This window comes from Salvelinus namaycush, chromosome 27, assembly GCF_016432855.1.
Source record: "Salvelinus namaycush isolate Seneca chromosome 27, SaNama_1.0, whole genome shotgun sequence".
Classification (NCBI taxonomy): Eukaryota; Metazoa; Chordata; class Actinopteri; order Salmoniformes; family Salmonidae; genus Salvelinus; species Salvelinus namaycush.
This window is the reverse complement of record NC_052333.1, coordinates 16,746,693-16,774,445: the sequence shown is the minus strand read 5'-3', so window position 1 is coordinate 16,774,445 and position 27,753 is coordinate 16,746,693. Positions and strand designations below refer to the sequence as shown.

The 27,753-nt window shown below is 45.8% G+C and overlaps 1 protein-coding gene and 1 long non-coding RNA gene across 2 annotated transcripts; both read left to right on the top strand.

Annotated features, from left to right (window-relative positions):
* The first annotated feature begins 211 nt into the window (after window positions 1-211).
* On the top strand, window positions 212-13,829 carry LOC120022579 (SNF-related serine/threonine-protein kinase-like). Its single transcript, XM_038966537.1, has 8 exons — window positions 212-455; window positions 2,600-2,921; window positions 3,201-3,419; window positions 3,706-3,952; window positions 7,177-7,318; window positions 10,163-10,375; window positions 10,964-11,098; window positions 11,299-13,829. Exons 2-8 carry the CDS (start codon window positions 2,799-2,801, stop codon window positions 12,674-12,676), a joined length of 2,457 nt encoding a protein of 818 aa, XP_038822465.1. The 5' UTR covers window positions 212-455; window positions 2,600-2,798; the 3' UTR covers window positions 12,677-13,829.
* A 5,659-nt stretch (window positions 13,830-19,488) lies between these two features.
* LOC120022091 lies at window positions 19,489-20,840 on the top strand. Its single transcript, XR_005472588.1, has 5 exons — window positions 19,489-19,585; window positions 19,818-19,931; window positions 20,099-20,207; window positions 20,275-20,338; window positions 20,486-20,840. It is a non-coding gene; the product is annotated as an uncharacterized LOC120022091 (long non-coding RNA).
* Window positions 20,841-27,753: the final 6,913 nt, after the last annotated feature.

The following is a 27,753-nucleotide window of genomic DNA, read 5'->3' as shown; positions in this document are numbered from 1 at the left end:
TTCAGTGATTACAGTGTTTTGGGCTAGTAGTTTCCCATTTTGTGGTTATTTGCAGTGATATGCGGGTGCTCAAGTTTTTATTCGATATGTCGTGTGTGTGTCAATTTAAAAACAGAAATACATCTGGTGTGGTTTATTTGTTGTTGATGTTTTCAGGTTTACGTACTTCTGACGTCAGAGATGATGCGCCCCAAAGCAGAGAGCGAGAGAGAACTGCTGCCTCTATCAGATTCACACACGGAAGCTTTGAATTAGCCGCAGTTATTTTCAGTGCTCAATCTAACTAAGTCTAGTGCCATTGACAAGGCTGAAGACTGATGTTATCAGAGTACATTGTACAGCCTAGTAGCCTAATCGACGGTCGTTCTTCGAGGCAGTCTGCATTGAATTACTTATAACGAATGAACGCAGCAGGAAGGTCAGAATTAGCCTACATTGCAACTCACCGCAGCGCGGTAAGTAAACTAAATACCGTAACCGTCCACACACAGGTAGCCTATAGGATCTTTATGTATTTGCTTTTAGTGGCGACCTTATGTTTGTATCGGCCAAACAAGCCCACCAGCCTATACTGTGTAGGCTATTAAAATTATACTGTACCTTTATTTGTGTATCAACACTGCGCTTGCCTACCTCACCAATGCCATTGAAAAGCCATGGCTTCGTTGCGGGTTTCTTTGTCGGTAACAAATAACATTCACCATGTAGCTTTGACAGCCTGTCACATTTTGGATGAGGAAGAAAGGGTTGACACATCCGTTGTCCTGTGTTGACATGAACACTGTGCCATAAAGTTCCAGACCCCTTGGCAGAGTGGCACACTCAGATAGCCTACAGGGAGGCCAGATATTTTGTCCCCAAAATATAGTCACTTATCTCAATTATTTAGTCTTCCAAAAATAGTAGCTAGGGTTCTGCAGTTGTTGTTTGTCAGCTTTGTAATGTCAGGGTTGCTGATTTTTCTTCTGCCATATCCTACTCAAATAATAATAAGAAAAACAATCATTATTAAATATTAGTAATAAATCATTATTTATAATGATATAATGCAGTTATTATACAGTGAACAAAACATATAAACGCAAAATGTGAAGTGTTGGTCCCATGTTTCATGAGCTGAAATAAAAGATCCCAGAAATGTTCAGGACGCACAAAAAGCTTATTCCTCTCAAATGATGTGCACACGTTTGTTTACATCCCTGTTAGTGAGCATTTCTCCTTTGTCAAGATAATCCATCCACCTGACAGGTGTGGCATATCAAGAAGCTGATTAAACAGCATGATCATTACACAGGTGCACCTTGTGCTGGGGACAATAAAAGGCCACTCTAAAATGTGCAGTTTTGTCACACAGCACAATGTCTCAGATGTCTCAAGTTTTGAGGGAGCGTGCAATTGGCATGTTGACTGCAGGGATGTCCACCAGAGCTGTTGCCAGATAATTGAATGTTAATTTCTCTACCATAAGCCGCCTCCAACGTCATTTTAGAGAATTTGGGCAGTACGTCCAACCGTCCTCAGAACCGCAGACCAATGTGTATGGCGTCGTGTGGGCGAGCGGTTTGCGGATGTCAACGTTGTGAACTGAGTGCCCCATGGTGGTGGTGGGGTTATGGTATGAGCAGGCAAAAGATACAGACAACGAACACAATAGCATTTTATCGATAGCAATTTGAATGCACAGAGATATCCTAACGAGATCCTGAGGCCCATTGGAATGCCATTCATCTGCCTCCATCACTTCATGTTTTAGCAAGATAATGCATGGCCCCATGTTAGAAGGATCTGTACACAATTCCTGGAAGCTGAAGATGTTCCAGTTCTTCCATGGCCTGTATACTCACCAGACATGTCACCCATTAAGCATGTTTGGGATCCTCTGGATCAATTTAATTGACTGATTTCTTTACATGAACTGTAACTCTGTAAAATATTTGAAATTGTTGCATGTTGCATTTATATTTTTGTTCAGTATATATTTGCTGACATTGTGGAGAGTGGTTGAAGTGTCTATTGGAAATGTAGACCTTGACCCTTCATAGTACAGTGTTTCACAGTTGTGCTGACAGGGTAATCAATACACACTACTGGAACAGTTATAGAACACCCTGCCTGCCTGGTTGGAATGTGTCCTCACATTGAGGTAGCCTTGCCCTACCCAGGGCAGGGTTAGGGTGCATACCAGTAGTCTGAAATGTCCTTTCTTCCCTTGCCCAGTTCAGCTGAACTGATCTGATAATGTGAATGCAAAAAGGTGGATACGTGCACACACACGGACACACCTGAATAGTCACCTTTTAGGAATGTTCTTGGGAACAGTTCGGTCATGTCTCTGTGGTTCTTGGCACCAGAGCAGGAATTCCTGTAAGGGGAACATTACGCCTATCTGGAAGAAGTATTGTATAATCAGACAGGTGCGTGCGTGTGTGCATGCGTGTGTGCATGCGTGTGTGCCTAAACCTTCTCTATGGTGGTTGGAATGGTTCCTATGTGTGTGAAAATGATCAACTCTCTTTCTCCCCTATCTCCCTTTCTCTGTCTTCCCACCCCCCTTCCTCCCTCTCTCCCCCTCAACCCCCACTTTCTCTCGCTCTCACAGGGCTGGAACGCAGACTGCACCATGAGTTCCAGTTCACTAGCAGAAGACTGATCTAAGCCAAATTCATCATACGGTGGTAGAGGTCTCCCGTAGGCACATATCCAGGATCAGTTCACCGTCCCAACTATCCAGACTCTAAAATGCAAAACTGATCTTATATCAGCGTATAGGGCCAACTTCATCCCAATCCCCAGCAGCCATGGCAGGGTTCAAGAGGGGTCACGATGGGAAGATCGCCGGGCTCTACGACCTGGACAAGACGTTGGGACGAGGACACTTTGCCGTGGTCAAACTAGCACGCCACGTCTTCACGGGAGAAAAGGTAGCTTGTCTGTCTGCCTGGTCTTTTCTGTGGGAAGATACTGCAATTCTGGTCCAGAGGGAATACTACTGGTTCTAATTTTTCTACTGGCAGTAAATTGATTGATTAATGTAAAGTAATTGATTGGCTAGCAATCCTGTAATTATTATTCCATATCAAGGTGATACTTAAGTTCAGACTGGACCTTGTAGCCAGAGGCTATATGTCCTAGGAGAAGGATGATGATGATTCTGATGAAGAACATGATAATAATAATAATAATCATTATTTCCACTCCAGGTAGCCGTGAAGGTGATCGATAAGTCCAGACTGGACCCAGTAGCCAGAGCTCACCTGTTCCAGGAGGTCAGGTGTATGAAGCTGGTGCAACACCCCAACGTGGTGCGTCTGTATGAGGTCATCGACACGCAGACCAAGCTCTACCTAATCCTGGAGCTGGGTGATGGAGGGGACATGTACGACTGCATCATGAAGCACGACGGAGGACTCACAGAGGAGGTGTGTGGTGGGTGGGGGAGTGTGTATGTTTGGTGGTGAGGGGAGGGGTGTGTTTGTGTGCTTGCCTATTTCTGTTTCTCTCTGTGTGTGTGTGTGTGTGTGTGTGTGTGTGTGTGTGTGTGTGTGTGTGTGTGTGTGTGTGTGTGTGTGTGTGTGTGTGTGTGTGTGTGTGTGTGTGTGTGTAATGAAAAAGGACTACAGCAGCATTGTAAACACCCTACCTATAAAAACATAATATCATGATCATCATCACTAAAGTTGAAGATGTCTTAACTCCTCCCTCCAGGTGGCGAAGCGTTACTTTGCCCAGATCGTCCATGCCATCTCCTACTGCCACCAGCTCCACGTGGTGCACCGTGACCTGAAGCCAGAGAACGTGGTGTTCTTTGAGAAGCAGGGCCTGGTCAAGCTCACTGATTTTGGCTTCAGCAACAAGTTCCAGCCAGGGGAGAACCTGGCCACCTCCTGTGGCTCTCTGGCCTACTCTGCTCCAGAGATACTGCTGGGAGATGAATATGACGCGCCCGCTGTGGGTGAGTGTCTGTTGGGGGAACTGTGTTTGTGTTGGGGGTAGGGGGAGGGAGGGTGTGTGTGTGTGTATAGGAGTGTGTCTGTATTTGTATGTATGAAGGGACTGATTTCAGACTGGCTTGTTGTGATTTATCAACAGTGGCAGGTTGTTATTGCAATCTTTACTTCAGATAGATTTGAGGCATACTGCCTTTTCTGTGTGGTGCTGTGATTTCTCTGTCTTTCTCTCTGTCTCTCTCGCTCTCTCTTTCTCGCTCAATTTCTGTCTTTCTTTGCGCGTGTGTGTGTGTGCGCGCGCGCGTGTTAAACTCTCCAGAATCCAGAATCCAGCATGTGTTCTTCCCAGTGGTAACAGTACATACAGTCCTCCATCTGTCCCAGGTGAACTGCTAGATCCTCTAACAGACCAGGCTAATAATGACCCTTACATGCAGTTGGCTTTTGGGTCAATTCCATTTCAAAGTCAATACAGTTAGGAAGTATACTGAAAAAAAATTCTAATTGAAAACGTGGAATTGGGATTTCTGTTTACTTCCTGTATTGACTGAATTGGTCCCAATAGAATGGACCCCAACCTTGCTTGGCAGACAAACTGGGACACTTTCACAACTATCAGACAACTAACGACAGAGGTGTTGCAGAGGGTAGTGCCTTAGCTGGTTATAATATGAAGAAATTAATATTAAGATCACTTTATTGGGGTGGCAGGTAGCCTAGTGCAGGTAGCCTAGTGGTTAGAGCATTGGGCCAGTAATCAAAAGGTTGCTGGATTGAATCCCCGAGCTGATAAGGTAAAAATCTGTCGTTCTGCCCCTGAACAAGGCAGTTAACCCACAGTTCCCCGGTAGGCCATCATTGTAAAATAAGAATTTGTTCTTAACTGACTTGCCTAGTTAAATAAAGGTTAAATAAAAAAATGTATTGGTCAACACAAGGTCCAACCTAAATTTTACTTTAGCTTTTAACCCAACCCCTTTGAAAGACACACATGCAGAGGTTGGGACCCAAATTATTTTCCAATCGTTTCGTTCTGAACAGAACCATTATTTTTTTTTTTTCCGATCCGCTGTTCTGACCAGCAAAATAAAGTTCTGAACCGGTCGAACCCAAAAACAAGTAACAATTTATATTGTTCCTTTCTGTTCCTTTTTAAACCTCTGAAATATATATTTTTTACATTTAGCTTGACATGAAATAACTTCACCAATCAGTGCGGATAGAGAAGCTTGCTATGGAGCGGGCAAGCTATTTACATGCATTGGACAGACAAGTGTAGGGCACGAGATGTGACTGTAACTTTGCGGGTGGGGAGGGAGAGGGTGGAAAAGGAAGCTTGGCTTGAAGCGCTGGGCCTCTTGTTGTTATGACACTTAAGTTCAGACTGGACCTTGTAGCCAGAGGCTATTATCTGAATTAGGCCCACAAAATTATACCTACGGAGGAGCGGCTTCTATGAAGGAACTTTGAATGTCTTTGAACTTCAAAGAGTTTGCATAGATAACGTTGGAACAGAGCTAGCTAACTATGCTTTTTAAAATAACGATTCTGTTCCGGAACAGTATAGATCACTTTCGTTCTAGGATCTGATCCCTGAACCAGTTCCAACCCCTGATCCATATACAGGTTTTTGAGAGGTGCGCCAGACTTTCCCCGTCGGACCCAGGATTTAAACTGTCAACCCTCTGGTTGCTCGCACGCCTCTCTAACTTCTAGGCAACTATCCGGTCTATATCTCACTCTGTATCTATTATTTTCTGAATGGAGAAGAGGTAGATAACAACTCCCAAATCAAATATCAATACACAATGAAATTGGTTTCTACACCATAATGTGTTTCTCCTAGCACCTCTGGTGTAGCGACACCTCACAGAGGGACTAAATGATGGAAATAAAATGAAAAAGAAAGAGGGAAAACAAGAGGGGGAGGGGAGAGACTGAAAGGGGAAGAAAGAGAGCGAGAGAGACAAAGGGAATCAGTATTCATCCCCTGCACCCAGAGGCCAAGGCTTCAGACCCAGAAAGAAAGAAAGAAAAAAAGAAAAAAAAGAGGGAGCATTTCACATTTTTCTGACTGAGTGGAGACGCAGGGACAGTTTCTGTCTTGCTCTCTATTTTATCCTTCTCTTTTGTGCTGAGCAGATTATCCGATTTGTGTTTGTAGTTGCTGACGCCTCTGGTTATGTGTGTGTGCTGTTGATATCACTCAGCAATGCGGTGATTGCTGAATGTAGCCCATCTGGCAGAGGTTGAGCGATGTCAAAGGAAATGGTAGGGGCACTGATTGTTATGGGGAGAGGGTTGTATCTTAACACCAGGCCTGTAATAGAGGATGCAGAGGGTGTTACATCACATAGCTGTCTCACTAATAGCAGTTCTATAGCTAATAAGAGAGACACGGTGACAAGCTCTCTTTAAATATGTATCCAAGAAACTGTCAGCCAGATGGTTTATAAATAAAGTTATCCAGAGGCTGCCAGCCCACGGGTTTATAAATAAAGTTATCCAGGAAGTTGTTTGCCCTATGACAAGGTAATGAGGGACTGGGGGCACGGTTGCTAGAATACCTGGTGACGTGAAAACAGGTGATGGCAATGTTTTGTTGTCCTCTCTTACTGCAGTGTGTGTGTGTGTGTGTAGATAGTTGTTCTGTTAATGGTTGTTCTGAATAAGAGAACTGTTCCATGTACTGTAACATGACGTGTGTTAGAGGCATTGAAGGATGAACATAAACCATAAACCACTTTGTGTGTGTGTGCCTACATGTGTGTTGGTTCTTATGTGTGCGGGCGTGTATCCATGCATGGGTCCATGCATGAGCGGAACTTCAATGTGTGTGTGTGTGTCTCTGTGTGTGTGTTTGTGGTCAGGCAGATGCCCTAGGCCAGTTTGTGTATTTATGGAAGTGTCCTGGTCAGATGATTCATACTTCTTCTGAGTAGGAGCAGGTTGTTCTTATGTAGGTCAGTGGAAAAAACATACAATACCATGCATCTCTTTCTTAGTCTTTCTGTATTTCTCCCTCAATCTTTTTCCCCTCTTTCTCTGTCTGTCTTTCTTACTCTCACTCGTTCTTTCTCTCTCTGTCTCTCTCTCTCTCTGTCTCTCTCTCTCTCTCTCTCTCTCTCTCTCTCTCTGTCTCTCTTTGTCTCTCTCTGTGTCTCTCTCTCGCTCTGTCTCTCTCTGTGTCTCTCTCTCTCTGTGTCTCTGTCTCTCTCTGTCTCTGTAGATATCTGGAGTCTGGGGGTGATTCTGTTCATGTTGGTGTGTGGCCATCCACCCTTTCAGGAGGCCAACGACAGTGAGACCCTCACCATGATCATGGACTGTAAATATACAGTAGCATCACACATCTCCTCAGCCTGCAGAGAGTGAGTCACACACATGCACGTACAGACACACTCCATTTGAAAGTACTCTGTAGCTGCTGCATATTTCATGCCCATAGATGTGTGAAGAGCGAGAGTGGAGAGCAGAGGGGATGAGAGGAGAGAGGGAACGTGGAGAGAGAGAGGCATAGTATAAAAAGACAGTATCTCTCCTCTCCTGGTCACGCCTCTGCAGTAGTAGCCCAGCCCCAGCCCCAATGCTGTGTTAAGTTGAGTGTATCTCTGATGTTTCCATTAAAACATCAGGCTAATCTATTTTTAACATTGTTCCGCTGCTGCTGCTGTATTGAACCACAGCTCTCTGCAGTGTGTGTGTGTATGTGTGTGTGTTCAGATGGCTTCTGACTAGGCTAGTCCTCATTATACATATCACACCATCGCCAGGCTAGCCTTGTCAGGGGTAGTCATATTCGAGATGCAAAGCCTCTATTTATTAAAGTAGGACTGACAACTTTTTAGCAACGTGAATTCTTACTCAAATCTGTTCATATATACCCCCACAAAGAATATGTCACCTTTTTTTATATATACTTTCGGATAATCGAGAACTTGAAAATGACCATATCTAAGTGTTCATAAGTTCATGTTTGGGAATGAGTTGTATATATAGTAAGGCATTTGTGAAAATTTGATAGCTAGGTAGCTAGCTGCTGGGAGAATGTCATGTCATTGGAGAGTGGGTGAGTGACCGACTTTTCCCCCTCATATTGTTTTTTGGTGGCTACAGCTAGAGATGCAGGTTAGCTAGCAAGAAATGTGAATCGTTTTGATAGCTTGCTATGCTGAACTTGAACGACTGTTATCCACAGTAAGCATATATCTTATTTGTCAATCAAATGTATTTGGCATGGATCAAATGGGCGGGCATGCAGGCAAGTTCCCATTCAGTTGTCTGCAAGCTGCAGAAGGATGAGCAGGCTACTATTCCCCATCGTTTATCAGTGCAATTTTGACCACCAACTAGCTGAAGCAGTTTGAGGGGGTTTATCTAATGTTCCCTCATTAGATTTTAGCTCATCTCACTCTGGCTAGTATTAGTTGTTGATCTTGGTGTTGTTGATGTGCATAGGTAACGGAGGGGGAGAGAACCTCTTTTCATGGTTGTTTGATCGAATAGGACTGTGAAGTTCCCAAATGTAGTAGGACTCCTGTGTTATTTACATAATTGCAGAAATCCATTCAGTTGTATTTTCTGGCTTTTGGTGAATGTGTTCTAATGATCTAAAGTCATGCTGTTGCTACTGCCTGTAAACACACCGTCCAGTTCAAAGTGAATGATGACAGGTCCTACTGCCTGTAAACACACCGTCCAGTTCAAAGTGAATGATGACAGGTCCTACTGCCTGTAAACACACAGTCCAGTTTAAAGTGAATGATGGCAGGCTAGAGTGCCAAAAGGCTTATTTGCATATAGGCTACTGTAGCTCTGATTGGCTATGGTGCACCGGTCTGCGTAGACTCCGGTCCTGGACATGACAGATGTTTTTATTAGGTTTTATTTACTGCAGTGTCTATTAATTGTCCAAACGCACGGCCGCTTTCCCATGCTATATTGCTAATGTTAGGCTCCATGTTTTTAGGTTGCTAAATAAATAGCTAGCTACATAAATAGATACACTATCCCAGTGGTGTCAAACTCAATCAGCACACCTATGTACATATGATGCTGTATATAGCATTTTAACATATTAAAACTAATGTTTGTTCAGCTTTTGCTGCTATGCTTGCAGATGTGCATAATATGGTGCGACCCTAATCAAAAAGTATTTCACTCCAAATAACAAAAACGTAGCAATAGGTTGTTGTAACATTTAAACTTAAAACATGTTGTAATTTTTTTTGCACTGCATGGATCACCTGTGCGGTTGAATGCAGCATCGCTGTATGGTGCACTCAGAATGTCTTGTAGTTGAGTAGTCAGCCTAGACTACTGCTAAAATGTTTCTATAATAGACCTACATGTTTGTCCTCTGCATGGTGTTTTGTTGCAGGTTTTGTTATTTGGTTAGTCATTGTCAAGCTTTAAAAACCAAAGCCAGACTGCAATATTTTAGTAGTCTAGCTAGGAATGTGACATGTGTCTGTACACTTTCCCTCCACTGCACGCTGTAAACGGGACACACGAAAGCAGCGCAATTGAAGTTGAATTCACCGATGTAAGCGCTTCAGGCTGTAATTTCATAAAGTAGATGACTCAAACGTTGACTCCTTTATATTCGCTTGTGTTTGACACATGTGCACTAGCCTATTAGCCACGTTATGATTGACTTGTGATCGTTGCCCTGGATATTTTGATTGTATTGACATTCCCAGCCTTAGTTACAGTCGTTCGTTTTTGTTCAAAATATTGAGTCATTGAAACAGTGCATCCCGAATGGGTGGAAGCAGCAAACAATGTACCAGGCCATCTGTGATTTACAACCTGACAGCAATATTTTTTGGACTACCAAGAAATGTATTGGTGAATTATATTATTCATGCATTGAACTGCATCAATCTATTCTGCCAACAATGCCTTACCATATGTCAATACATTTTTGGTCAAATAGAACCTATCTTTAAAACCTCTTATAAAGTTGGTTTTGAAGCATAAACTGGGAATTTGATATTTTTTTTACTGATTTTATGATTGTCTGTTTTGTTTCATATCTGCAAAGTAATTAAAACGCTGCCAGTTCCACTTTAAGCCTTGTATTAAGATTTGATTTAACCTCTATAGTTACTATGGTAACCAAAATGTAATAATGAAATTACCATAATTAATTAACTGTACCTTCATCTCCCTCACTCCTCTCTATCTTTCCATCTCTCCTTCTCTCTCTCTAGTCTGATTGACTGTATGCTGCAGAGAGATCCTAAGAGGCGGGCCACTGTGGAGCTGATCCAGGGCCATGATTGGCTGCAGGGAGTCGACCCCTCCCCTGCCACCAAGCTGACCACACCCCTGGTGTCGTACAGGAGCCTATCAGAGGAGGAGCACGGCAGTATCATCCAACGAATGGCACTAGGTGGCATCGCAGACAGGGACACCGTCACAGAGTAAGACACACGCACACAAACAAAATGAACGTAGTGTAATTCTACGAAGGCCTCTCTTTTCCATTTCTGTTCACACAGTCCTGTCATTAGGTTGTGATGATCATTATTAGTGACTGTCCTGTCATTAGCTTCTGGTAATGATGATTATTAGTGACTGTCCAATATCGCTGTCCTATCGCATCACTATGCCAGCTGGCGTGACGCTAAATTGCTTCCCCACTGTCGTCATCAGCTTATTTATCATTAGCAACACTGAGCGCCTGTTCTGCAGCTGGTGTCGCGTTAAATTGATTCTCCACCCCTGTCTTCTCCGTTGGACTGACAGCAGTCATCGCTGTTTCGGTTCCACTCTGCTTGTCGGATAATGCTTGTGTGTGTGTGAGATTGTTGAGGGTAGCTAGTAGTTATGGTAATCTAGTATATAAAGTATGTTCTGATGTATGTTCTGAACATGTCCTCACTCTCTCTCTCTCTCTCTCTCTCTCTCTCTCTCTCTTTCTCTTTCTCTCTCTCTCTCTCTTTCTCTCTCTCTTTCTCTTTCTCTGTCTTTCTCATTCTCTCTCCCGCTCACCCCCCCTCTCTCTCTAGAGCCTTGGAGTCTGACCAGTATAACCACATCACAGCTACATATTTCCTGCTGGCAGAGAGGATACTGAGGGAGAAACAGGAGAGAGAGCAGAACAACCACACATGGTCCAGCCCCAGTCACAAGGCCCAGTTCAGGTACAGTAAATATAAACACACTCACACACAACGCAGAATGTTGTGGGCTGTGTTTCTGTCAGTCTGCACTGCACTCATCCCAAGGGGGGGGGGGGGGGGCTGTCACAGTAAATAAACAAGTAGAGACAGAGAGGGAGGGAGCTGCCACAGTAAATGTTGTTAAAACTCTCTGCTCCCTCTCTCTGCTTAACCCTCTTCAGGCAGTCTTGGCCCACCAGAGTGGACGTGCACCAGGACATGGGGGACGGTTTGGGGGGTACCCTCATCTCCCACCCAGGGGGCCCCCAGTCCCCCGCCCGCAGTGCTGAGAGCCTGGTCCACCACGGACCCAGACCCAAAACATCCCTACTGGACCTCAACCACAGACGGTTGGACAATAACACACAACCCACACACACTCTGACCCTCCAGGCTGATGACACACACACTACACACAAAGCACTCCCTCCTGTTGATTCAACCAGAGAGCACCAGGACAGGGGCCTCCGGCCTCCAGTCAAGCCCCACTCCATCCCCCTCAGGCTGGGCTCCCTGGCCTCCCCCACCCCCTCTAAACCACGGAGCCCCAGCCTCTTCAGCCTAGATGAGGAGGAGGAAGATGAGGAGGAGGATGAGGAGGATTCGTCTCCCTCGGTTCTCCCTTCTCAGGTGGTTCTCCGGCATAACATTGCCTCATCTTCATCCTCTTCCTCCCCTTCCTCTGTCTCTAACCGACTGACTTCTCGTAAGAGTGCACCCGTCCTCAACCAGATACACGAGGAGGAAGGAGAGGATGAGGAAGTAGAGAAGGATAACAAGGAGAAGGAAGGAATGATAGAAGGAAAGAAGTGTGTGTTCAAGCCAGAACAAGCTTTCCTCAGCCTCCACACTGGGATGTTGACGTCGCCAGGTGTGTCGTCCCCAGCAACGGTTACCAAGGTGGCAACAGTTGCCATGGCGTCTCCCACCTCAGAGAGGAGAGATGACAATGACTCTGTGAGCCAGCGGAGACCGGACATGGACACGACAGGACCAAGACAAGGAAGACCTAGCTTTGCCAGTGGTGGGGGAGACAGAGGTTGGAGTGGGGGAGACAGAGGAAGAGACAGCCCCTCTGCTGATGGCTCAGGTACGGGGGCAGGACTAGGCTCAGCCAAAGCAGCCAGCGGATTGGTGGAGAGCCTGAAGCTGATGAGCCTATGCCTGAGCTCCCAGTTCCACAGCCTGACAGCTGGGGGAGGAGGGGTAAGGGGGGGGAGCTTGGACCACCAGGACCAGCCAGTGTGGAGGATGTGTATGGGGGGCTCTACAGGCAGCCTGGATAAGGTCTCTCTCCTGGGGGGTCCGTCGCCCGGGGGGACCCACCACCTCCAGCACCACCCCCTTGACCACTTCTCTGACCCACAGTTCGAGGCCCCGTCCTCGGGCACACTGAGGCTGGGTGAGCTGGACCTGGCCAGGGAGCATCACCAGAACCTGAAGAACAGAGTGCTACAGATGCCTCTCAGTGATAAGACTATGTCAGTTAATATACACAGGAGCCCCAAAGAGGGTCTGCTCTGTCCCCCTTCACCGCACAGCTGCTGCCAAGTCATATAGACCACATCTATCATCCTTTCCACCCCCCCTTCCTGAGATGGAACAACATAATTATAGTTGCACAATGACAATCTTTAGTTCATCCATGTTTTTAGACAATCATATTTCAGTTATTTTAATGCTGACTGAAAATAGGTGGGGACATGACCTTGTGTTGTGAATGAAATGAGAAGTTTAAAAGATAATATCATATTAACCATCAGGGCATCTGCTGTAATTGGTTGAAATGCAGTCTGTTACAACTACATTCTCTTCACAGTTTCTGTTGTTAGTCTTGGACAGACACACACAAACACTCTCCATTTGTGACTCTGTAAATATGTGTAAATACAAAGTAGTACTTTAGTAGTACAGTACTTCTATTAGCAGTGCTTCCAGTAGAGCTGTGATGAGTTCTAGTCAGACCCTGACCACTATCAGGGTTGGGCTCAATGCCATTTAAATTCAGTCAATTCAGACAGAATTTTGTCATAAAGAAGATTTGAGGAAAATTGGACTTGGAATTTCCGTTTACTTCCTTATTTGACTGAATTGAAATTTAATTGACCCCAACCGTGACCACTACAACCCCGTAGAGTGTTCCAAGCCAAGACATTAACAGTATCACCCCTGCAAGTGTTGCTCTGTTGTGACGGTGTTTGACATATTCTTGTGCGATATCTAACTATCTAAGTATGTAGTTGCCAGTGCATGTGTTCTATTGTACAAGACGACTTCTAGAGTTTAAACATCCACCTGGGGACTGTTCCAGTAAGCAGGATCAATGATTTAGCCAGCTAACTGTCCTAAATATTCTAAAATAACTTCATATTTTCCAGAAATATAGATTTGAAATTAGCATGGTGTAATTGACTTGACAACCAACAACAGTTTAGCTTTCAAAATGAACCAGAAAAATTATGATATATATATATATATATATATATATGACTGTTTTTACAGTTAGCTGGCTAACTTAATGACACTGCTTTCTAGAACACCCTACCTGTACTGCACTATGACACTGTAATGGCCTAAAACTATGTCACTCCGCCTCACACAACAAATTGTACAACAACAACCACAACAATATATATTCCAATAGATATGTATTGAGCCTAATGTACTGTACTGTATATGGTAATGTATAAAAATAAACTGTTGTGAATAAGAATGATGTTAATTTTGTTATGTTTCTTTCTTGTTTGTGTAACAGGCGTGAATGTTCTTTGCTTCCTTGCTCACCCTTCCTCAACTAGGAGTAATCTTACGTCCTCTGCCTCGCTAACACACGTCACCGCCCGCTTGACAATGTCTTGGCCAGTTGTGCCACCGAAAAGGTATCGAGGTAGAGACATTTTAAGCTGGAAAGGGAGGTTGCGTTACAATATAACTGTTACATTTGGATGTTTTCTTGTGTTGGGTTGCTGTTTTAATCTTTGCTGACACATGACCAAGCACAGACTGCTACTTACTGCAGGTAAAAAATATGAAATGTATTGAAAGGCAGAGTGAAAGAGAGAGAATAGAAGACAGAGAGAAAGATACACCACGTGAAAGTGTGCCTGAATTGGAAGGACAAAATGTGAGTCGGAGTGAAAAGGAGAGAGAAAGAGAGGGAGAGAGACAGATGGAAAGGAAGAGAGAGAGATGGTGGGGGAGAGAGACAGATGGAAAGGGAGAGAGAGAGATGGTGGGGGAGAGAGACAGATGGAAAGGAAGAGAGAGAGATGGTGGGGGAGAGAGACAGATGGAAAGGGAGAGAGAGATGGTGGGGGAGAGAGACAGATGGAAAGGAAGAGAGAGAGATGGTGGGGGAGAGAGACAGATGGAAAGGAGGAGAGAGAGATGGTGGGGGAGAGAGACAGATGGAAAGGAAGAGAGAGAGATGGTGGGGGAGAGAGACAGATGGAAAGGAAGAGAGAGAGATGGTGGGGGAGAGAGACAGATGGAAAGGAAGAGAGAGAGATGGTGGGGGAGAGAGACAGATGGAAAGGAAGAGAGAGAGATGGTGGGGGAGAGAGACAGATGGAAAGGGAGAGAGAGAGATGGTGGGGGAGAGAGACAGATGGAAAGGAAGAGAGAGAGATGGTGGGGGAGAGAGACAGATGGAAAGGAAGAGAGAGAGATGGTGGGGGAGAGAGACAGATGGAAAGGAGGAGAGAGAGATGGTGGGGGAGAGAGACAGATGGAAAGGGAGAGAGAGATGGTGGGGGAGAGAGACAGATGGAAAGGAAGAGAGAGATGGTGGGGGAGAGAGACAGATGGAAAGGAAGAGAGAGAGATGGTGGGGGAGAGAGACGGATGGAAAGGAAGAGAGAGAGATGGTGGGGGAGAGAGACAGATGGAAAGGAAGAGAGAGAGATGGTGGGGGAGAGAGACAGATGGAAAGGAAGAGAGAGAGATGGTGGGGGAGAGAGACAGATGGAAAGGAAGAGAGAGAGATGGTGGGGGAGAGAGACAGATGGAAAGGAAGAGAGAGAGATGGTGGGGGAGAGAGACAGATGGAAAGGAAGAGAGAGAGATGGTGGGGGAGAGAGACAGATGGAAAGGGAGAGAGAGATGGTGGGGGAGAGAGACGGATGGAAAGGAAGAGAGAGAGATGGTAGGGGAGAGAGACAGATGGAAAGGAAGAGAGAGAGATGGCGGGGGAGAGAGACAGATGGAAAGGAAGAGAGAGAGATGGTGGGGGAGAGAGACAGATGGAAAGGAAGAGAGAGATGGTGGGGGAGAGAGACAGATGGAAAGGGAGAGAGAGATGGTGGGGGAGAGAGACGGATGGAAAGGAAGAGAGAGAGATGGTGGGGGAGAGAGACAGATGGAAAGGAAGAGAGAGAGATGGTGGGGGAGAGAGACGGATGGAAAGGAAGAGAGAGAGATGGTGGGGGAGAGAGACGGATGGAAAGGAAGAGAGAGAGATGGTGGGGGAGAGAGACAGATGGAAAGGAAGAGAGAGAGATGGTGGGGGAGAGAGACAGATGGAAAGGAAGAGAGAGAGATGGTGGGGGAGAGAGACGGATGGAAAGGAAGAGAGAGAGATGGTGGGGGAGAGAGACAGATGGAAAGGAAGAGAGAGAGATGGTGGGGGAGAGAGACAGATGGAAAGGAAGAGAGAGAGATGGTGGGGGAGAGAGACAGATGGAAAGGAAGAGAGAGAGATGGTGGGGGAGAGAGACAGATGGAAAGGAAGAGAGAGAGATGGTGGGGGAGAGAGACAGATGGAAAGGAAGAGAGAGAGATGGTGGGGGAGAGAGACAGATGGAAAGGAAGAGAGAGAGATGGTGGGGGAGAGAGACAGATGGAAAGGAAGAGAGAGAGATGGCGGGGGAGAGAGACAGATGGAAAGGAAGAGAGAGAGATGGTGGGGGAGAGAGACAGATGGAAAGGAAGAGAGAGAGATGGTGGGGGAGAGAGACAGATGGAAAGGAAGAGAGAGAGATGGTGGGGGAGAGAGACGGATGGAAAGGAAGAGAGAGAGATGGTGGGGGAGAGAGACAGATGGAAAGGAAGAGAGAGAGATGGTGGGGGAGAGAGACAGATGGAAAGGAAGAGAGAGAGATGGTGGGGGAGAGAGACGGATGGAAAGGAAGAGAGAGAGATGGTGGGGGAGAGAGACAGATGGAAAGGAAGAGAGAGAGATGGTGGGGGAGAGAGACAGATGGAAAGGAAGAGAGAGAGATGGTGGGGGAGAGACAGATGGAAAGGAAGAGAGAGAGATGGTGGGGGAGAGAGACAGATGGAAAGGAAGAGAGAGAGATGGCGGGGGAGAGAGACAGATGGAAAGGAAGAGAGAGAGATGGTGGGGGAGAGAGACAGATGGAAAGGAAGAGAGAGGGATGGTGGGGGAGAGAGACAGATGGAAAGGAAGAGAGAGAGATGGTGGGGGAGAGAGACGGATGGAAAGGAAGAGAGAGAGATGGTGGGGGAGAGAGACAGATGGAAAGGAAGAGAGAGAGATGGTGGGGGAGAGAGACAGATGGAAAGGAAGAGAGAGAGATGGTGGGTGAGAGAGACAGATGGAAAGGAAGAGAGAGAGATGGTGGGGGAGAGAGACAGATGGAAAGGGAGAGAGAGATGGTGGGGGAGAGAGACAGATGGAAAGGAAGAGAGAGAGATGGTGGGGGAGAGAGACACAACAGCAGGTTCTTCAGATGTAGGTGTAATGTGTCAGTAGTCTAAAACACTAAGTAAACTGGTATTGTCCACTAGACACCTAGTTACTGAGAGGAGGTAGTCATTCAATATGCAATCTAGTCACAGTGTGTGTGCGTTTAATAATAATTCATAATTTGGTGGGTGCTTCTATTTGTCCTATTGCACACATGTACAAGTGTGTATTATACACATGTGTGTGTGTGTGTGTGTGTGTGTGTGTGTGTGTGTGTGTGTGTGTGTGTGTGTGTGTGTGTGTGTGTGTGTGTGTGTGTGTGTGTGTGTGTGTGTGTGTGTGTGTGTGTGTGTGTGTGTGTGTGTGTGTGTCATCACAATTAACAAGTGTAATCATTAGGCCCTGCCACTGAAAGTGAGGAAGCAATGCTTTCACAGCAGAGAGAAAGTGATAGGAAGAGAGAGATCAAAAGAAAGACTGCTTCATGACATGGCTTTTAGAAAATCACTATATAAATCCTCGGTATTATTATTCTCTTATTCTCCAGTCTCTTTTTGTTTCTTTGGCCAACTCTTTTGTCATTGTCATGTTGCTAAACAGAAACACACTAACATTGTGCTTGGATGTCTGCCCATATCTATAGAGCTAGCTAGTTATCTGTCCACTGACTGGGACTTTGGACCCAGGGTCTGTACAGAGCACACCATTCGAATTGTTCCATAATGACAGACTGTTATATAGCAGTATTGACTCTTGACACACTGAACCTGTGAACATACACTCTCTTCTACAATCTTCTATCTGATAAGGGAGTGGAGAGGAAGAGAACAACATAGAGAGCGTGAATGAATGAATCAATCACTGTACTTCATTGATCCCCAAAGGGTAAATGTGTTTTTTCACTGGCTGCAGAAAGGGAAGGTCACAGAAGCTCAGGACAGCCTACTCCTTTCCCACCTTTCAGCTCCAACCGGCATTATAACTAGTACTAACAACCGATAATACTATGGTTAGAACACACACTCACACATAATTTCTTGCGATTCCAAGGGTTACGAAGACGTCACCGGTCTCCATGGCTTTGCTGTTGCCAAGATACGGCTCTCTAGGGATGGGATGTTGTGGCAGGCGAGGTGAGGCGATAGGGAGAGAGAGGTGACATAAGAGTGTCAGTGTTACATATTAAGGTGGGGTTGGCTCCACTTTAGACTATAAGAGAAGAATGTAGGCATCAGGGTTGGGGTCAAGTCCATTTCAAATGAGTCAGTTCAGCAAGTGAATTGCCAAAGTTTCTGCAGCAAGATGCCTTTCTTTAGTTAAACGCTGGTGATCTTTTCATAAATTATTTGCAGTGCCAGCCTGTGTGTGTGTCAGTGAGCATTGCTCATCATCCCTTACAGTAGGATAATTTGCATGGTGATACTTCAGCACCACCCTCAGGAATAGTTCAGTCAGTGTGTGTTTGTGTGTGTGGTAACTAGACAAAATGGTTTGACTATGATTGGAACACACACACACACACACTGACTGAACTGGTGGTTACGATCAGAGACACCTTACACGTGGTGGATTGAGACGAGAGCAGAGAATTACAGATCTAGATTAGATCAAATTACAATTTCAATTTCTCAGGTGAGTAGATGTTTGTGTCTGAAATCTAAACTTATTCCCACTACTTTTCAACATATGGCATCTTAATCCTAATATTTAGTGCACTACCTTTCAAAATAGGGCTCTGGTCCAAAGTGATTTACTATATGAGGAATATAGGGCCTTGGCCATTGTAGTGCACTATATAGGGAGTAGGGTGTCATTTAGGATTTCTTGTATTTTATTTACTGGATTGGCAGCTGAGTCAATGTTAGTCATCTTCAGTGAAAAGCATCACAGAGAGAATACATTTAATCTGTTGAATCCTTCAAAGTGACTACCAGAAAGTAGGAATTGTTTCCAGATAATTGATCTATATATTATCTAGTATACTAGCCAGTAACAGCTAAAGTAGACCAGTAACATAAGGCATTATGGAAGTACTGTTGCTACAACTGTAAAGGTTTGTTGATCAGGTTTGATCCGTTTTGTGTTTGATAGTAATAAAAGGAGACCGAAATAGGTGTGTATTAGCATGATGAAAGTGTTTCCATGAGATATAACCACCTCGTTATGAGAGTAAAAGTGTTTTAGGTGAGCATTTTGCACAACATAGAACTATAGAATAAATAGTGTTGAGTTTCCTCATACTTAAGATGATCATGTGTTCCATGAATAAGCACAATGACATGAAGAGAATGTAGCAAATTGGCATCCTCCTAATTGATAAAATATTATATAGGTCTATGTCTGTCTCTTTGCCACCCCATCCCCCCTCTTTCACGGTCAAATACACAAGTTGTCTCACAACCCATCCACGCACGCACAGTTTTTCTGTTAATTTAGAGTGTACCATTTTAAAACTTGAATTAACTTATTTAAAACAATTTTAAGTGTGTTTATTTTAGAGGTCTTAGGAGAGAGGAGGGGACCACTGCCTCTAAAATGAATCTCACTGGGGAACATGCCAGCAACCACAATGTTGAGAGGTGAGATTAATCCTAAACTGTTGATGACTGTTGTCCATCGCAGAACTCAGCAGTGATTTTACATCATCATTAGGCTGAGAAGAATAGAATAGATTAGTGTCTGAAGGTCTGTCTGTTGTGTTGAAGCCCAATCCAGCAGGAGAGACCAGACTCACCTGTACCCAGCTGTGCGTCCATGAAGAGTGACCAGTCTATGGATCCACCTATCGTGTCCAGAGAGAGAACCTCTTCTACTAAACTAAAGTAAGGGGGGTGCTCTTGAGCCAAATAGGTTCTCCTAATGTACAGACATAGTGTCCATCTATAAATATATCAACGAAAGAAGGCTAATAAAATTCGTGAGACATACCTGTAATGCTCCAACGAGAAACCTGTCAAATAACTTGAAAATAAATTAAAAGAAAGTTTATAGAGATGTATTTAGTGACACCACAACATCTTCTAAATAGCTATTGTCTGTGTGTGTCTTTTCCAGGGCCCATCAGAAGAGACCAGTCTCACCTGCACACAGCTGTGTGTCCATGAAGAGTGACCAGTCTATAAATCATCCAATCATGTTCAAAGGTGGAGACTCTTCTACTAAACTACAGTAAGCGAGCATCAAGATCCTCAACATAACTAGTGTAATTGGTTAGATATGCATGTAATTCTTCAATTAGAAACTTATAAAATAAAGTTTAAAGATTGTATGCTCAGTGACACCACAGCATCTACTTAAGGTCGACATAGATATTTATTGTCTCTGTGTTTGTCCAGAGATCATCAGGAGAGATCAGAGTCACCTGTTCCCAGCTATGTGTCCATGAAGAGGCACCAGTCTATGGATCCACCTGTTATTTTCAGAGAAAAAGACTACTAAACAAAGGTAAGACCTTATGGGGCATGAAAATGTCTCAATTCAGTCATTGTCACTTGTTGCTTTTTTTCAACAGACAAGTGACTCTGGTCTATGGATCATCCAATCCTCTGAGTTGGAAACATTACTACTGGACAAAGGTAAGAACTTAGGGGACTGGTTAATGAGTTAACAACACTGTCTATATTAATTAATTTTCTTCTATTGGGCCATGTTTCCAACAAACACAAGTGGTTCCAAGTAAAAGTCCACTAAAGCTACAGCCCTTGTTTCTTTGTGTTTTCCAGGGTCGACCAGGAGAGACCAGACTTGGATGTTCTTCATGGGCGAGGAGAGGAGACCTGTCAAATCTTCCATGCATTACAGTCACAGAGAGCCAAAACTGAATCTGAGTCTATGGTGGCAGCTAACTCACCTAAGGGCACTGAACCCAGCAGCGGTGGCTCTGGTCCAAACAGCATGCAGGAGCACTTTGTAATATTTGTGTTGTGGAGAAATGACCAGGCAGGAGACAGGAGTACAGTTAGTTTTTGTTTAGTCAAACCTCTCGAGCTCTACAGTTCCCGGGCACACTAGTGCGCATGTGCATTCCCTATTAGGTGTAGTAACGTAACACTGTCGTAATACATCACCGCTTAGTAACAGCATAGTAACTAATATAAACAGATGTAGATCCCAGATACTACACTCCTCCCCCATAGTTTTTAACTCCCAGAGAACAAGGTAAATATGTTAGGGAACTACTAATGCAATATCTGAACAATGCATTCTTAACATTTTTCAACTACTGGGTTGAAGCAGACTTTTCAGAGCCCAGCACAAATCCAGGGGATTATTCTGCCCCGAAGATGGAGTTTGTGTCCTAATAACTAACCCAGGTAATGTCCTTTTTCTTTCCTTTTATCTAGGACATATTAAAGTGTTTGTTTGTTTTACTGTCTGTTACCTCCTTAAACAGCTCAACTCACAGGTCAAGCTTTTGAGGTGCCCTTCGCTGTCGAATAGGATATCTCCGCTCCTTCTGGGCTTCCGGTGGTGGGCCAGGTTCGGGTGGAAGGTCTCTCCCGTACGTCCACAGTCAGGAGAATAGTCCTGGGGGTCGTTATTGTTCTCTCGGCGTGTCTCTGCTGGGGCGTTGGACCGTAGCAGATGATCCACATGAACGTTGACCTGGCGATGACCAATTTGGACTTGGTAAGTCAAAGGTCCTTTGCGTTGCAAGATCACACCTGAGTTCCACAGGCTCTTGGGGTGTCTGAAATCACGTACCATCACCCTCTCTCCCTCTTTGAATTCTCTGACATTCTTTGAGTGTCTGTCATGAGCTTTCTTCTGCTGTAGCTGGTGCTTTGCCACAGTGCTTGACAAGTCTGGTTTCAACAATGTCAGGCGGGTACATGGTTGGCGTCTCAGAAACAGTTCAGCTGGTGTACATTCCGTTACTGTGTGTGGTGTGTTACGGTAAGTAAACAGGAACCGGGGAAGCCTTTGGTGGGTGGGCACAGACTGAACCTCGAGTCTAGTCCAGGCCTTCTTAAAGGTTTGCACGGCTCTCTCCGCTGCTCCGTTTGATGCCGGATGGTAAGGTGGTGACAGGATGTGCCTTACTCCATTGTTCTTGAGAAACATTTCAAAATCGTTTGACGTGAAAGGAGGGCCATTGTCCGATACGAGCTCCTTGACTAGTCCAAAGGATGCGAACAGGTGTCTGAGAAGATTGATGGTCTTCTCAGCTGAAGGTGCTCTCCAATGGTTGGTGCTGACACGAGGATGTCGTCCATGAAGCACACAACGTTGTCTATACCGTCCAAGATCTGATCCATTGTGTGTTGGAATATCGCTGGAGCTGTCGAGATTCCATAGGCCAAGCGATTGAATCTGAATAGCCCCTTGTGTGTATTGATGGTCAGATACTGTTCTGACTCCGGATCCAGCTTCAGTTGCTGATAAGCGAATGCCAGGTCCAGCTTACTGAAAACCTTCCCACCAGCTAGAGTGGCAAACAGATCTTCAGCGTTTGGTAGTGGATATTCCTCTGGTAGTATGCAGCGATTTACTGTGACTGTGTAGTCACCGCACATTCTGACGGTCTTGTCTGTCTTTGTGACTACAACAATCGGAGCGGCCCAGTCGCTCCTCCCTACTTTCGTGATTATGTTATTCTTCTGTAGGCGGTCCAGTTCCTTCTCTACTGCTTCCTTAAGAGCATAGGGAACTGGACGTGGTTTGTAAAAGATAGGCTTGGTTCCTTCTTGCACTCTGACTTTTGCTGTGAAGTCTTGTATTTCGCCGTAGCCATCTTTGAAAAGTTATTTGTGCTTCTCCAGCATGTTAGTGAGTGTAGCCTGACTCACTGGTTTGTCCTTTCTCAGACTGAAGATTTCTCCCCAGCTGGGCTCTGAAAAATCACGTACCATCACCCTCTCTCCCTCTTTGAATTCTCTGACAGTCTTTGAGTGTCTGTCATGAGCTTTCTTCTGCTGTAGCTGGTGCTTTGCCACAGTGCTTGACAAGTCTGGTTTCAACAATGTCAGGCGGGTACGTGGTTGGCGTCTCAGAAACAGTTCAGCTGGTGTACATTCCGTTACTGTGTGTGGTGTGTTACGGTAAGTAAACAGGAACCGGGGAAGCCTTTGGTGGGTGGGCACAGACTGAACCTCGAGTCTAGTCCAGGCCTTCTTAAAGGTTTGCACGGCTCTCTCCGCTGCTCCGTTTGATGCCGGATGGTAAGGTGGTGACAGGATGTGCCTTACTCCATTGTTCTTGAGAACATTTCAAAATCGTTTGACGTGAAAGGAGGGCCATTGTCCGATACGAGCTTAGGCTTGAAATGCCTTGAAAGAGTTTCAGTCAGTTCTGCATAGTTCAACTCCACTGCTTTTATTGGTTCAATGAGACCTTTCAGCAATCCATACTCAGTTGGACCCAAAACACTGAGAAATACGTCTGCTTTCTTTTCATCTTTAATTTAATTTGCAGCCAGCCAACGCTCAAAATGCTCCAAATAGGAATAAAAATCCTCTTTTGTAGCCTCAAACTCTGGTACTCGACCAATGGTTGCCATTTTCACAGTTAATTGTTCAGTTTCCTTATTCCTTGTATTCCTTAATTTTCATCTAATTCTTCACTTCAGAAGTTTCTGCAATTACTTCATTCACTGCACTCATTTGTAATAATGTACACACCGTGTTACGTTCCTTCTTCCTTTTTTTTTTTCTTGACAATATTTCTTCACTGAGATCGCCTAATTTCAATGGGTTCAATTCGTTTTTTTAAATTTAACCACCAGAGGGCAGTGTCGCTATTCTGGACTCCAATAGTCTTGCTACTTGGCAGCTCCTGAACACTGTACCTGCTAGCAGTGCTTAGCCTTTTTTTACTGGCGAAAGAAAATAAAAAATAACTGACGAATTACATAATTATTTTGAGTTTCATTACTCACGCAACATTCTTCCCTTCAAGCAATGTCCGTTAAAGAAGTTTAATCACCTCGTCGCCACTGTAATATTTGTGTTGTGGAGAAATGACCAGGCAGGAGACGGGAGTACAGTTAGTTTTTGTTAAGTCAAACCTCTCGAGCTCTACAGTTCCCGGGCACACTAGTGCGCATGTGCATTTCCTATTAGGTGTAGTAACGTAACACTGTCGTAATACATCACCGCTTAGTAACAGCATAGTAACTAATATAAACAGATGTAGATCCAAGATACTACACACTCAAGGAAGTATATGCATATATTAGGCAAGCAGCACAGTCCCATTGATTACCTTAGTATTAGCTCAGAGAGTGGTGATAACCCTGGTTCCTTTATGGATGTCATGCTGTCCAAGCGCGAGGGCTATACTATTCCCCTGCAGTGCCACCAGCATGAGGCAGCCATGGTCGGAGATGCCTTCCGGAGCCATGATCAGGTCTGTAACTTTATAGTTGTCTACCAGAGTCAGCTGTCTGTTCCAGGAGAGGACGTGATTCTACTGACAGTGACTCTACTGACAGGGGTGGCCGGCAGTGGGAAGACCACTTTAGTGGCTGGCTAGTGGCTGGTTCACGTCTGGATCAGGGCCTCAGACTCCCAGAAGCTAGTCCTGTCTCTATCCTTCAGAGAGCTCAATCTATTCAGTGAGCCTCAGAGCCTGCTGGAGCTTCTCCTAACGCACTACAGCCACCTCAAACCTGTTCTGGACGAATTTGTCAACTCCCAACATGGCCATATCCTGCTCATCTTGGACAGGCTCAATGAGCTTCCCCTTGACTTTGAGAGGACCCCCAAGTGCTCGGACCCGAAGCGGAAGCTGGACATGGGGGAGATGGCGGTGAACTTGATCAAGGGACACCTCCTTCCTAGTGTCTCCACCCTGGTGACCTCGCGGCCACACGCCCTCTCCAAGGTCCCACCCCTGCTGGTGACCCAGCTCTACAGCGTCCTGAGCTTCTCCCCTACTCTGAGCAGAAGTGCAGCTCTCCCCCGGTGGCCGATGCCATGTGGGGCTGCATGTTCTCCTGCCAGACCTTCCAGTGCATGTGCCGTATCCCGGCCTTCTGCATGATCATTGCTATTGCCCTGCATGATTGTGCGCTCTACTGCCTCAGCCAAGACACCACCACCCTGCCCTGTACAGCTACTCCAACCCCCTGCACATCCTCCTCCTCCATTTTTCCCAGTATGATGTTTATTAGTGACAACGCCAAGCACATCACCATTACAGAAATCTACTGCTTCTTCCTCAAGTCTGTCTTAGTGTTCCATGGAGGGGGCCACAGTCAGAAGTGCTGCAGCCCAACTTGTCTCCAGGAGGCCCCTTGGGTCCTACAGGAGCTCTGGCCCATGCTCAGAGACCTGGGAGCCCTGGCCTTCAAGGGTCTGCTGGAGCGACGCTTCCTCTTCGACTAGGCTGGTCTGAGCTCTTTCTCCTTAGACTGCAGCGGGCAGTCCAAGATCTTCCTGGTGGAAGACCAGAGGAGCTTCCAGTTCATTCACACCACTGTGTAGGAGTTCCTTGCTGCTCTGTACTACGTCCTGCAAGCCCTCTCTGGCTCAGACCTGTTCTCAGGGCTCAGCACACCTGCTGGTGTAGCCCTGTATCCAGTCACCCTGCACAAAGTGTTCACCTCCTTTGCTAATAAAGGAGGTGAACACTTTGGATTGCAGGTAGCCTAGTGGTTAGAGCATTGGACTAGTAACTGTAAGGTTGCAAGATCGAATCCCCGAGCTGACAAGGTAAAAATCTGTCATTCTGCCCCTGAACAAGGCAGTTAACCCACTGTTCCTAGGCCGTCATTGAAAATAGGAATTTGTTCTTAAATGACTTGCCTAGTTAAATAAAGGTGTAAAAAACACAAAAAAAAGTAAAATACACAGATACATCAAAAAGGCTTTCACCTATGGTGGACACCATCAGTCTGGTCACATGGACTTCTTCTGCAGATTTGTATCTGGCCTATTGGTACCTCAAACCCCTATCATCCTGGATGGAGGATCACAGCAACTCCAATCTCCTTCCTCTGTCCCTGCCCTCTCCTCCTCAGTTTCTCCAAAGCCTACTCCACTCCCAGCTCCATTGTGGCAGACTGATTCCAGAGAGGCAGGTCAACGTGTGCCAATGCCTGTACGAGGCCCAGACCAGTCTGGCCCGGCCAAGAGGGACTGGAGCAAGCTGGCCTTCCTGCTGCAGCTGATCCCAGACCTGCAGGATCTGAATCTGGAGGCCCAGGGACTGGATGCAGAGGGCCTGTGAAGATTGCTGCCTGTACTCCCTCTCTTCAGCACCTTTAGGCTGGTGCAGACCCCTCTTGGTCCAGAGGGGGCAGCTGTGTTAGCCCGTGTCGTGCAGAGCCCAGACTGCCTTGTTGAGAGACTGTGGTTGGAGGAGACAGGACTGGGTTGTGAGGGACTCAAGGTGCTTAGAGAGGGATTGAAAAACAACCTCACAGTGGTCAACCTCAGGATGGCCATCAATCAAATTGGCGATGTGGGAGCAGGCTATCTGGCGGATCTACTGCGGAACATGGACTAGCCCACTTAAAGATATCAGGCTCCATGACAACCAGGTCACTGATAAGGGAGCAGAACTCCTCATGAAAGCGCTGACAGAGAATATCACTCTGGAAAACCTCTAGATGTTTGACAACAAGTTCTCTAAGGAGGGAGTCAGGAAACTGAAGGAGTTCACCAGGAGCAGGCCTCACCTGGACATCAAAGGGTTAGTGAACTAGCCCACACCAGCCCAAGGCGGGTTAGCTCACACCAATGCCCAACACGGGCTAGCCCACACCAGCTCAACACGGGCCAGCCCAACACGGACCACCCCACCCCACACCAAGCCCAACACGAACTACCCCTCACCAGCCCAACACGGGCCAGCCCACATCAGCCCAACACAGACTAGCCCACACCACAGATGGAGTTAAGATGTTCCGGATAAACGTCAATACATTGACAAAGTGGAGTCGCAATTCATTGCTCTTCCTAATATTTATGTATTTCATAACTCCATTCTTTTACTTTGAGATATTTTTGTATTGTTTGAATTGTTAGATATTACTGCACTGTTGGAGCTAGGAACACAAGCATTTCTCTACACCCACAATAACATCTGCTAAGTATGTGTGCGCAAGCAATAACATTTGATTTGACTTTGATTTGGCCAGCCCACACCTATGTCCAACACCGGCTAGCCCACACCAGCCGAACACGGGCTAGCTTACACCAGCCCAATACAGACTAGCCCACACCAGCCCAACACAGGCCAGCCCACACCAGCACAACACAGGCCAGCCCACACCAGCCCAACACAGGCCAGCCCACACCAGCCCAACACAGGCCAGCCCACACCAGCCCAACACAGGCCAGCCCACACCAATGCCTAACACAGGTTAGCCCACACCAGCCCAACACGAGCTAGCCTACACCAGCCCAACACAGGCCAGCCCACACCAGCCCAACACAGGCCAGCCCACACCAGCCCAACACAGGCCAGCCCACACCAAGCCCAACACGGGCCAGCCTACACCAATGCTCAACACAGGCTAGCCCAACACAGACCAGCCCACACCAAGCCCAACACGGGCCAGCCTACACCAATGCTCAACACAGGCTAGCCCACACCAAACCCACACTAGCCCAATACGGGCTAGTCTGCAAAACCCAACACAGGCTAATCCTTAGCAGCCCAACACGGGTCAGCCCATACTAACCCCAAAAAGGGGTAGCCCACTCCAACCCCAGCACGTGCCGGCCCAATCAAAGCCTAGCTAGAGGCAGTGGCTCATTAGAATATATGGGGGCTTGGTTTGCACACAGTTATTTTTGTGCAACTGTTACTGAGAGTGTTGTTTTCAGTTTAAGTGTTCTGTTGTGTGATGCCCACATTTCTTTGCTTTTTGTACGCTGCCAATGATAAAATCTTTCAAAAATAGACTGTATGTGACTATTCCAGAAATCCAGAAATGTGATGTGAGAAATATAAAAGTTTCCCTTGTAAAAATATATGTATGATAGTAACAACTTGGTTGTCTTTCTGATACAATGTAACTCGTACCCTAAATACCTTTAAG

Bases quoted from the DNA above. Each gene is read 5' to 3' on its own strand.
- LOC120022579 (XM_038966537.1), top strand. From the start codon at position 2,799: ATGGCAGGGTTCAAGAGGGGTCACGATGGGAAGATCGCCGGGCTCTAC. The intron at 3,420-3,705 runs GTGTGTGGTGGG...TCCTCCCTCCAG, and splicing joins ACGGAGGACTCACAGAGGAG to GTGGCGAAGCGTTACTTTGC. The intron at 11,099-11,298 runs GTACAGTAAATA...AACCCTCTTCAG, and splicing joins AGTCACAAGGCCCAGTTCAG to GCAGTCTTGGCCCACCAGAG.